At 38.2% G+C, this 11,896-nt stretch overlaps 2 protein-coding genes and 1 long non-coding RNA gene across 4 annotated transcripts in view; 1 reads left to right on the top strand and 2 right to left on the bottom strand.

The window, feature by feature from the left end:
- LOC146456805 (uncharacterized) overlaps positions 1 to 815 on the bottom strand; it is a 7,431-nt gene extending 6,616 nt beyond the window's left edge. The window contains exons 1-2 of one of the 2 annotated variants that reach the window (XR_014858729.1): positions 540 to 815; positions 268 to 359 (exon numbers count right to left, since the gene is read on the bottom strand). This is a non-coding gene — a long non-coding RNA (uncharacterized LOC146456805). Of the gene's footprint in view, positions 1 to 267 lie in introns of both variants that reach the window. The other variant, XR_014858728.1, reaches the window with a different exon arrangement.
- Positions 816 to 2,331: 1,516 nt separating this feature from the next.
- LOC146456804 (uncharacterized) lies at positions 2,332 to 3,461 on the bottom strand. The gene has a single exon (XM_085092797.1). It carries the CDS (start codon positions 3,415 to 3,417, stop codon positions 2,332 to 2,334), a length of 1,086 nt encoding a protein of 361 aa, XP_084948923.1. The 5' UTR covers positions 3,418 to 3,461.
- Positions 3,462 to 4,366: 905 nt separating this feature from the next.
- Positions 4,367 to 11,588, top strand: LOC146456803 (ras-related protein Rab-20-like). Its single transcript, XM_085092787.1, has 5 exons — positions 4,367 to 4,535; positions 6,261 to 6,345; positions 6,820 to 6,916; positions 7,653 to 7,709; positions 9,294 to 11,588. Exons 2-5 carry the CDS (start codon positions 6,320 to 6,322, stop codon positions 9,768 to 9,770), a joined length of 657 nt encoding a protein of 218 aa, XP_084948913.1. The 5' UTR covers positions 4,367 to 4,535; positions 6,261 to 6,319; the 3' UTR covers positions 9,771 to 11,588.
- Positions 11,589 to 11,896: the final 308 nt, after the last annotated feature.

Raw genomic sequence — 11,896 nt, 5'->3', positions numbered from 1 at the left:
TGGGATAAGTTGTTCCAATCTTTTACAGTCCCTACTGTAAAGGTAAATCTCCCCTCTGTGGTGTGGGCACAATCAATACAATATCTGGTGTTTCTTGAGTGGGTGTCAGAGTTTGTTCTCAGAGAAGCGTTTATGATCCTTCTGTAGACCAGAGCACATCGATAGATATGTACTTCTTTGTAAAAGGGAATCCAGTTAAGGTGATTGATTGTTGTTACTGTTCGAGTAGTACGTTGGCTTCAAGAGTAATACGTGCGGAGAACTTACCGTGTGTTCGAAAATCGCTAAAACCAGTCAATTACACGTTGTTATCCCCTTGAAAAAATCACTCCGGTGATATTGTCCTCTTGGCCAGTGTTCTAGAAATATTTTATGTACAAAAAAAGGTACTTCGTTTTAATTTTAGCATGGTTTTGACTCAACAAGTAAACATTCTCATCAGGTGGTCTGGTCAAAAAGATCGAGCCTGTTGGTCAGTTCGATCTTAAATGCATGAACTTTTTTGTCTGACTTATTTGCCCCATAAAAATCTAATTCACCCTATGAATTTGCCCTTATCTTAAATCCTCCAGTGTCTCTGTCGTATCAAATAATCTTTAAACCGACTCTGCTTTCCTGTGGTGTGACTTGATTCGGATCATCTCGCATCTTTATCGCGTCCATATTGGAATTTATACTGCACAATGTTTTGACATCATTGATTTCAATTCTTCGGCTGCATCCCCCGTAAGGAAGAGAGAATATTCTAAGTTTGTATTGATTTGTTAATCATCGTGGCTAACCGGTAAGGGAAGCTTGTACGCCATCGACCCCTCGACACGATGTTTCTAAGCTGCCGCCGTGGTGCTAAGATAGAATGCTAATAAAAAGTCGGTGTTCTCGGAGTAGTATCACTTTCTTTGTTTTGTTTGGCGCCTTTTTTATTTGTTTTGACTTATTATAACAATGGTTTGGTAGGAATAGAAGCACGCATCTATGGCAAGAATAGGAATGGTTCAAATTGAAAAAAAGAGTTGAGCCGAAGGTTTCCACAAAAAAGAACATTACTTAGATTACAATGAATGTTTTGTCCTTGTGACTTACTTTTAATCAAAAGCTTGCATATTGGCTGGTAAAATAAAAATTGGAACAGTGCACGTCCTTTTCTCTGGCCCTTAGGGAATGGAAATGAGAAAGTGCTGTTCTCTGAGCAGAACTTTCTTAAGCGTTTCTTTGTGAGGTTTAGCGCCCGGTTTTATTTGTTTAGACTGACTATAGCGCTTGTTTCAGTTAAATTTTACGGACGATAGGAATGGTATAGTAGGACACAGAAGCACCCTAACATTAAACAAGTGTTTTCCCTACCCGTTTCTACGTAAACGTGGAGCTGCAAGAGAGTTCACGCTTAGGCCTCAAACAATGTTCAATGTCGAGGAAAAATGAAAAAAAATCAAAACAAAGAAGCGCTAAAGAAGTTGTGCTCAGAAATAGAAGCACGCGGTTAACATTAAAAAAGTGTTTTCCCTATACGTTGCTACATAATCATGGAGTTGCAAGAGAATGCACGCTTAGGCCTCAAGCATGCGGTTCAATGTCAAGAGAAAATGATAAAAACAAAGAAGCGCTAAAGAAAGTCCTGCTCAGAGAACAGCCGATTTCATTTGCATTCCATTAGGGTAAGTCCATCAGAAGCTTCCTGTGTGGCTTCCCAAATTTAGAAATTTATTCTACTGTATACAGTTATTTCAATTAACGTTGTCGGATCAAACTAAAGCTAAAAGGCAAGACCGCAATGTTTTGTGGGATTATTTTTTATGAATAATTTTATCAAAATCATCCCTGCACGTGCAGGTCATTGTACCGCTAATTACAACCTATTGTTTTCTCCAGGCATGACTGATTTTGATGAATTTATTCATAAAAATCCCACGTAAACTTTCGGTCTTGTCTTTTAGCTTCATGCAACGTTAATTGAAATAGCTGTATTTGATATTTGAAAAGGTGACAGGCCAAACACGACTCCCGCTGGTTGCTTAATGTACCTTAGACTTCTGAGTACGTTTCTGAGAGATTTTCCTTTTCGATCAAAATGCGGTGAAATTTCTCTGTTGACCTTTTGATTTTGATCATGAAGGAAACTACTCAAATTTACCGAATGGAGGTTTTCCTTATCATTCGGAGCCGTTTGAATTAATTCCTTTATGCCGTTATTATGTACGCTAGCACTGTGGCATTTGTTTAGGCTTATCGGCTCAAGTTAACTGCAAGGTCTCAGGGAGCACTGAAGAAATTTTATCTGTAAAGACATAGGAACCGTAAATTTCTTTTCTTGTTAACATCAAATTAAAGGCTTCAACTCAATTGATAAGATAACGAGTAAATTTGATTAAAAACAAAAAAAAGTCTATAGATTGAAACCTGTGGGCATGCTCCCCCGGTGTTTTTTGTTTGCCAGGAAATTAGGAAATTAGTTTGAATAGTTATGATGACTACAATGGTGGTGAAATGTCTACTTCCGGGTTCAAGGCTCAGGTAGTTGAACAACCACTTCAAATCTTGTGCGTTGTCGAAAATCAAAACAGGCTGACTGTTTCTCTCTTTGAAGAGCTCTTTAAGTTTAGAGAAAATAACTTTCAGTTTCATTTCAGTCTTTAAATTGTTACCGTCGAATGAAAATATATCACCGAATCGGAAATTTAATTCTTCTTTCATTTGTTTAATCCCATCCGCCTTTTGCACAGAACTATTGCAAAGGGCAAAGACTGCATCTACGAGGCTTGACATTAGGGACGTAATGCTCGCTGCTTCGATAGTAACAATGTCTACTGGTCTATTGTTTTGCTTCATTGATTTGAACAAACGAAGTCCAACTTGTCTGGCAAGCTCAGACTTCCCCGAGCCTGGTCCGCCGATCAGATACATGTGGATTTGTTTTCCACTGTGGTCCTCTGATAGTCTTGTAATCTGTCTTGTTATGTCTGAAACTTCTTCGTCGCGCCAGATCCAACGATGTCTTGGAGGCCATGAAACCTCATTAAAATATATGCTTGGCAACTCGGCCGTGAACGCATTCTGCCACAATTTTGTTGCTGATTCTCTAATAAGACCCCAAAATGGATACACCATGAATACCATCGTAATAACGATAAAAACTAGAAGTGGATGGGCTCTCTTCAACGGTTTCAGAACAATTTCTAACCAAGGAAAGTATTTTGAAACTAACTTCCAAAGTACCCGGCTAGTTTGTTTTGTTATTTTGTCAAGCTCTTTTGACGCCAGACTCCTCGAAGGGTTTACCTTGGGTCCGGATGACTTTGTTTTAGTTTGTCTTCTTTTAATTCCTGTCCTTCGCTGTTGTGATCCATGTAGCATTGTTGCCGGACCACTTGAACGAGTATTGCGAATATTACGAGTCGCCTGGCTTCTAGTTGTGGGCATCTTAAATATTCAATTCTGACCCACGAACATCAACAGCTGCTTGTGCTGAATCGACAACCAATGCCAACATTCCCAGAGCCCGCGTTACCCTTATCCAGTGGAACGGGCCTCCGTTCCATATGCATACCGTTGTATGAAGTTAATATATAGAGTTCTAAAGTTTTATGAAATTATGGGATTTGTTAGTATATTCCGAAAGAGTATGATGTGATGAAAAATGCCTATTTGCCAAAAATTAGCATCTTATTGCAATTTGGGGGCGAGATATTACCTCTATTATGCCCTGGTGACTCCATACAAATCCTTTTATTTTTGTCTCAGAAAATAATCAACAACCTCGTTCCCAGGGCCTTTTCCCTACACCCCAAAGCTAGGGAAAAGGCCCTGGGAACGAGGTTGAATGTACGATGACATGTACACATAAAATAAGGAAAAATCCATACGAATGTGACAGGTTTAAGCCGTTATATTAATACCGTGACGCTAGTTGAATTAAGTAGGTTTTGAGAGGTCTTGGAAGCGCCAAAAGGCATCCAGTGAGTGAACAGAAGCTAGGTTCGAATGACAGCGTGATGTAGAGACTGCAAATTGTTCGAATTTAGCTGAAATTTTAAGTTTGCATGATTTGAGGCAAAACTAGCTGTCGGATTTAAGTACATTATCAATTATTCATTTATTTATTTCTGTATTGTTTAATTCAATTCTTAATTTCAGTTTAAAAAATGAACTTCGCTGTTAAAGGCCGGTAATGGTTCAGGTGTTGTTGTTATTGTTGTTGCTGTTTTAAGAATCCTCCTAATCCTTACTAAAGTGGGTCCTCTTTGGGTACAAATTGATTCAAGAACATAAAAGAAATTATTTCGTGACCAAAACGCCATTCAAGGGGTTTACTATCTGACGTCACTGACTCAGAAATGTCACGCAATGACGAGATGGAGAGAAGCCTGGGGATGAACACATTGGAGTCATCCCTTTTCGTTCGTGTCTTCCTTTGTCTACTGGAGCTTACTCCATTGCTTCTTTGAGCAAAATCTCTGTTTTGTGCAACACACATCTTCAAGGTACTTGGTTAGTCATCTGTAGCTGATAACAAGAGGCATCACATAAGTCTTACAAGGGTAAGTAGACAAAATTGCGATCGCTGGGTGTCGTGTATTGTTAAGCTTGCTTAGCATGTACTCAGGGCTTGAACAATCGATGAAACTGATGATCGGAAAATCAATCGATCAATTGATGCCTTGTTGGTTAATTTGCGTCGATTGGCATCGGCCTATCATGATGACCAATCGATAATCACACAAAAGTGGTCGCAACTCAGACCGTGTTTTTGGAAATCTTGACTGAAAATAAAACGAACCAAAAATGAAAACCAATCGATGTCAATTAACTGATCGATTGGCGTTGATGATCGATAAAAATTGATAATCAATGAAATCGATAATCACAGCAAACCTGAGCATCGATTGTTCAGACGATTATCGATATTAATCGATTAATTGGCGTCAATTGTCATCGATTGATCGATTGATTTTCCGATCATCGGTTTCATCGATTGTTCAAGCCCTGATGTACTACAAACTGTGCTGGTTTAAAAAATTTTAAATTAAAATGTAAGCTTAAATGGCGATAAAATCAGAATCGTAAAATCTTTTCCACGCCACTTAATACACCTTTAATCGTAGAAGTGCTTCGAAAGGTTTTAGGGGACCTCTAGGCTAAAAAGCCTTTCCAATTAACTTGTTGGGGTCGTGAAAAATATAAACATTTCGGGTCAAAATACAAGTGGCACTTGGCAAAATTAGCACAGCATGAACTTACTACTAGCCCACCTTATCAAACTTGACACCAGAGTAAAGTCCTATTTGTTTATGTTTGAGAGGTGGTGACGGTGGTTCATTCAAAGAATCGATCTTCTTTTTTATTATTATTATTATTATTATTATTATTATTATTATTATTATTATTATTATTTAGAATAATTATTATATCTTGTTCAGGAGGTTGGGGATGTTTTTTTATATGTTATTCCCATGTGCAAAGGTTTGAAACGGGTCTTGACAATCTGCGAGCCAGCAAGCCAGTGAGCCATGCGAGGCAGACGTGCGAGGCACTCAGGTTAGCCTAAAAAACACTGCGGTTAACCTTAAATAGCACTCAGGTTAGCTAAAGTAGCTCCCCGGTTAGCTTAATGGTTAGCATTTATGTTGGGGGTTGTTCGTGCCTCGCAAGCCTCGCATGTTTGGCTTGCATGGCTCGCACATTTGGCTCGCATGCCTCACACGTTTGGCTCGCATGGCTCGCATGTTTGGCTCGCTGGCTCATTGGCGCGCACATTGGCAACACTCATTTGAAACTAGCAAACCGTCTGTCAGACTTTTGACTAGAAAAAGTTTAGAATAAATGCCCTAAGTTTTTATTTGAGTTTTAAATGTCTTAAATGGTACAGACAGCAGGGATGAGAGTTTTCACTTTTGTTATTCTCAGGGCTGATGAAACATTTAATATATTTTTTAGCTTGTCCATTGAGGCACCGGTTTACTAAAGCCACCATTGTTAATGTGCATTTTCTTTCTGAATAATAAATTAAAAGGAAAAACAGAAAGAAGATGAAGATGTCTGACTTCACAGCTTATTAATCGTTCTCATCATAGCCATACAGGCTTTGTGAACAATAGCTAAACAGATTTAATGGCATTTTAATTTAATTTACTTCACAGGTTTCAATCTATAGACTTTTTTTTGTTTTTAATCAAATTTACTCGTTATCTTATCAATTGAGTTGAAGCCTTTAATTTGATGTTAACAAATATTAAATGTTACATGTTTTTCTGTTTTTCATGTAGTACAAAACATGTAATGTGAAGTTCATATATTTGTGAATAATCCTGCCGCAATCACAAGGATGCAGTCACCAACCAAAAAGAAAGCGTAAGTGGCATAAGTAATTTCAGGTGTCTTTTATATAGGTATGCACATATATAGTTAGAGCTCTATTGCTCAGAAATGGCTAAAGGACAAACAAAATCAAACAATCATTTAACAATAAAAAATTATCCATTTGTAAAGTGCATTCTTAAAGGAACTATAATCATTAATGTGCTGCTTATTGCAACAATTAGTTAAAATAACAACTTTTCCAAGCACATAGAACATATTAAATGTAACAAGGAAACTAGAAATTAAATAAGCCAATAATTTATTTTAAAAAGGGCCTTGTGTTTTCATGTACTTCCAAGAATGAGAAAATCTGAACATTATCCATAAATGAAACAAGAACAGAAGCAAGGAACTCTGTGAAGGTTTGGTGGAAAAAAAGAGAAATCTCACACACTTTCCTATGTTTGTTTATATTTAGTGAAAGCCTATAACTTAATGTGACAAAAAATTGATTTTTTTTTACAGAGATCTGAAAGTTGTAATTCTGGGTGATGCCAGTGTGGGAAAAACATCACTGATTCAAAGATACATTCAAGGAGTGTTCACCGAAGACCAGTGTAGTGTGGGTATATTGCATGGAGTGTACATTAAGACGTATAGTTCAGCAGTGCTCCAGATAAGAGAGGGGTCTCAGGTCAAAAACCCGAAAAGCCTGGCTTCCTTACGCGACAAAATTAATGGAAAACTTAAGAAGATTTGGAGAGAACCAGAGCTTTAATGACCCCTCAAAATTCTTCATTGACTCTCTGATTTTGAAAGTTATCTGGAACACTGAGTTGTATAATGCTAGTAATGATCAAACTCTATTTAACATTCTGGATCTGTCCAGTTTTATACTATCTAGAGTATGCTTCTCTTTCCCTATCTGAGCTAAAATATTGGACATACCCCTGACTCAAAATCTCTTGAGATCGTAAGAGTCTCAAGATCCTGTGGATGACTTTAGCTGGCTCATGAAGTTGTTAAGGACGCAGGTGCCACCTTTCACTACTGCACATGAAGAGATGCTTGGTCTGAAAAATACTGATTTCTTCTGGATTCCAATTAGCCTTTATTTGCTAAGATCTGCTTTTCCCACAAAGTCATAAACTGCGAAAAATGCCTCTATACTAGTAGGCAACATCCTTAAGGTCCTTGGAAAACTTTAAACTGCAGTGATCATTTCTGGACAGTTCTTTCTTGTCAGTATATGTACAATCCATATAAATAACTGGTATTAACTTTTAAGTGGCTTTTTTTTTCAAAGAGAGTTCATACCCCTATACTGACAAATAATAAAATTATCATTTTTGTAACAGACCATTGGAGCTTCTTTCTTTCTAAAACAGTGGGGACCATACAATGTTGCCATTTGGGTAAGTTGATGATTACATTTATTTTATTCCTCACCTAAGGAAATGTAGCCACGCTTTGTGGATGTAAATTCAATATGAATCAATGGATGTTAATTACCCAGCAAGGTAGAAATCTCTCTGTTTCATCAACTGGACATTTCAGAAATTCCAAAATATCAAGTACTGGATCTGCTTAAATAATTACAAGCCTTTTTGAAAGCCTATTCATTGACTGAGGTTTTAGTATAGAAACTAAAGGCACAGTCCCACAAAAGGCCATTTTCAAGCCTCAAATGTTATCTAAGAAAGGTTATGATAGGTACATGTTCATCTACATCTACATTTAATTACATCGGTAAAGTCATGAGTGAGTTCAGTATGTAACATGGAAATCAGTGTTACTTTTAATTATTGAATAATTCATGAAAAATGTATTTTCTTATAAAATATTGTGCACGTAAGTACCACCAATCCTTGGTATGAAAAAGAGTCTTTAAAGGTAACTTACAAATGGCTTTGTATAGTATTGCTTGAGTATATTTGTCCTTTCAATAATACTCCAAGGCGTTATATTTTCCCTCTTGTGTATACAGTAAAGATATTCATTTGAGGTGGTGCCAGGCCTAGGCTGGGTGTTTAAACTGTATGTGACATAATTTTTTTTTTATTTGATCGCGGATCAAAATAAGATGTTAATGTGGTTCTAATATGAAAGTTGAGAAAAATTCCTTATCAATTTTTCTTCCCTGAGTTTGAGGTGTTGAAAACCATCAAATCTCACTTCTGGTTGGGTACAATACTGCACAAGATGGAAGACTGGGGATAGTAGGTCTGTGATGTCAATACAGGAGTGCTTAGTCTTGCAGTTTCTCTATTCCTCGGTTTTTTCATTCTGAGTATTCAACAATCCCATTCATATTTTCATCCACACAGTTTTCTTCCTCTGCGCATGTAAAACAGATGCACTCCCCCCCCCCCCCCTTCCCAGGCGGGATTTCTTCCATATATTAGGCTATGTGGGTATGTGTTAACCAAAAGGGTATGGATTTTTTAGTCTTTTTGGGCGTGAAAATGGGTATAGGCTGGTATGCCTTGCCTGCTAGTCAGAAAATGGATGTATATTTCTTTCCATGTCTTCCCAGTGAGGGGGCAATTTAAGGGTCAAGTTGGGTTCGGAAAATTGCAAGTAAGGGTTCAAAGGCAGCCGCACATGCCAGCAAAAACACGGCAGGTTTCTTTTACAGTGGCAAGTCTACAGGTCACTGTGATCCTTGCATATAGTTACAAGTTAAACAGGATCTCCTAGCCCTAAATTCAGGCCTAGAGCATGCTAGCCCTCTTGGTTATATACCAGTACAACAGTGACCTGAACTTGTGACCTAACGAATTCCCCCCTCCCCCCCCCCTCCCCCCCCCCAAAAAAAAAAGAAAGAAAGAAGAAGAAATGGGAGAATGCCTCCAGGGTTTGGGAAGGGGGGGGGGGGGAGGGTGGCAGTGGTGTTTCCATTTCTTCAAGCTTCTTATAGTTATGTCTCCATTTTAAAGCATGTGCTGATTATAAATCACACCAATTTTATTTTCATTCTTTTCGTTCTTTTTTTCCAGGATACCGCAGGAGAGGAGAAATTCTCAGGCTTGTCTTCATTTTACTGCCGAGGGGCTTCTGCGGCCATAATAGCGTATGACATCACACAAGGAAGGTCCCTTCAAGCCCTCAAGGAGCGCCATTTGCATCTTTTGGAAGCTGCTGAACCCAGGTGTCTTGTAGTGGTCGTGGGAACTAAAGCGGATCTTGTAACAAACGATACAAGGGAAATTCCCTGGACTGCAGGTGAAAAGTTAGCTCTGGAACAGAATGAAAAGAAAGAAAGACCTAGAAACAGCTTTGAAGTCCATCCTTTTTTTGAGACGAGTGCAAAGACAGGTAAAAATGTGGAGAAGGTTTTTGATTTCATTTTGAACACTTGTCTTCCACTGCATGACGAGGAAACCGCAAGGAGATCAATCAGAAAAACATCGGGTGTTGATCTTGAACAGAAATCATCCAACCCACAAAAAGAGCACAGGACAAAGTGTTGTTGATTGATAATGAACAATTAATAACGGTACTAATCAATGTTTGAATTTTGGTTTGAGTTAAAACAGAAAAATGCAAGCATGTAATAAAAAATAAGGTTCCGGAGCGTACAAGTTTGCGCAATCCTGCTAGCAGAGTTTTCAATCCGTTCCCAAGACATTACCCGCCTTTGAAAATTCGGTTTAAATTAAAACTTTCGCGACAAAAAGCACACGCGAAAAAATTTAATAAGACAACAAACGACAAAGAGAAATCTCTGCAAGCAGGGTACTTTTGTGCCCGCCTCAAGCCAGCTTCAATTCACGCTTGTGTTACACGTGAATATAAGTTTTAAAATGGCGTGGGGTGGGCGGGGGTTGTTACAGTAACTATTTTTATAGACTAGCAAAGGGAGGTAGCGAGAGTCGCGACCAATTTTTACTGATTTTATCGAAAATGCGAGAAAATAACTTATTGGAATACATTGCCATCTTATCCTTCCCTTGAAATTCTGATGACGTAGTCCCAAAAAATAGCTCCCGGGAAGACTCAAACATCCTTTGATAAAGGTAAACTCGGATAAAAGTAGACTTATAGTATCATTGTAATTTTGTTTGTCGATGTACCTGGCGGTATTGTGTGAGCGAAGGCAAAGCTTATCTTTATCATCAGCTTTATTCAAACACGGATGTAAACATCAATGTAGAGTAATCGAGCCGCGAAAATGTCGACATATGCACCAGCGGCGAAGGTAAATAATTCATCTTCATTTTAACTTCATATTGATTTTGTGGCTTCGGTAGTCGCGATCATATTCCGCGGCTTAGCTTCCCAACAGCCAGCCACAGGGACTGTGTCAGTGTCTTCTTCTGCAAAACCCTTGTACGTATCTAGACCGGCTTATCACGTGATTTTATCCGCTCCAGAAGATCGTCGCAGAATGTCCTCATAGAATCGAGGTTATTCTGTTTGATCAAGAGATATTAATTATACCTCTCTTTTCACTTTTAATTATTTGGATATTGAGAAAGAGCAACGGCAGTCGGTTGCTTTAGTTATTGTTTTCATTTCATTATTTTAGATAGTTTGCGAATATCCATATTGACGGTCTTATTTTTGGAAATTTTTTTAATGAGAAATTTGATTTTAGATTTGTTTAATCCATGGTCTCTAAACGTCGAAAATCGTACCCTGTAACAACGGCAACCTTACTACAAGGACCGCCGAAAAGACCATTTTTGAGTTGTTTGGAACCTCATTACCAAAGCGAGGTTATGTGCAAAGCTTCTTATGTGAAGCTAGCTTCGTTTGTATTTGAATGTAATATTTCATAAAACCTTTCATAATAAAATTTTTCATAATTTAAACGAGACCTCGCTTTCAAAATGAGGTTCAAAGCGACTCGGAAAAGGCTTTTTCCGAGTTGCTTTGAACCTCATTATGAAAGCGAGGCTAAGTGCAAACTTTTTATATGAAAATAAGTTTTGTTTGCATTAGCGAATGAAAACTAATTTCAAAGTAAAAACTTTTTAGTTAGTCTCCCTTTTATAATGAGGTTCAAAGCAACTCGAAAATGGACTATTTATTTGTGCATTTACGACATAAACGAAGGCGGGTCAAAATTCTTGTAACAGACAGCATACAGAACTGCACATGCTTTATTGACCCCAACTGAGCTTATTTTCATAGGAAGGTATGAATTTCCATTGGTAGTGAGGTTTTGAAATTAGCAACTTAAAGTAGCCGGAACTTGTATGATGTCACCTAGAAACGTTCTCCTTCATATTTAACGTGGTCTTTGAAGGGATGTTCTTAAAAATAAAAGCAAATTGACGTGTGTTGTATCTGATCTGTTCAGTTTTCGATCAGGCAATTTGCCAAACGTTTCCCACGCATCTTACATTCTACCCTGTTTCAAGGTATTCAGTTGCTGGAGAACGGCATGAAAAAAAATGCGTTGCGAGCGAATAAAACAAGCGAAGAGGCCGGACGCTTCTCATTTTTTCCCGCTCGTAATATAGCCCTCGGCTTTATTATTCGTATGTATCGCAATCGATGGCCCGAGAGACTGAAGTTTCTGACGAAAAGAAACCAGGAAGCTCCTGAATGCAAAAGTTCATTCCCCGTTTGTGACTGTGGGAAAAGCAGATCC

This window comes from Pavona decussata, unplaced genomic scaffold (genome assembly GCF_977016875.1).
Source record: "Pavona decussata unplaced genomic scaffold, jaPavDecu1.1 SCAFFOLD_254, whole genome shotgun sequence".
Taxonomy (NCBI): Eukaryota; Metazoa; Cnidaria; class Anthozoa; order Scleractinia; family Agariciidae; genus Pavona; species Pavona decussata.
The sequence above is the reverse complement of the archived record's forward strand: the minus strand, read 5'-3'. Positions and strand labels throughout refer to the sequence as shown.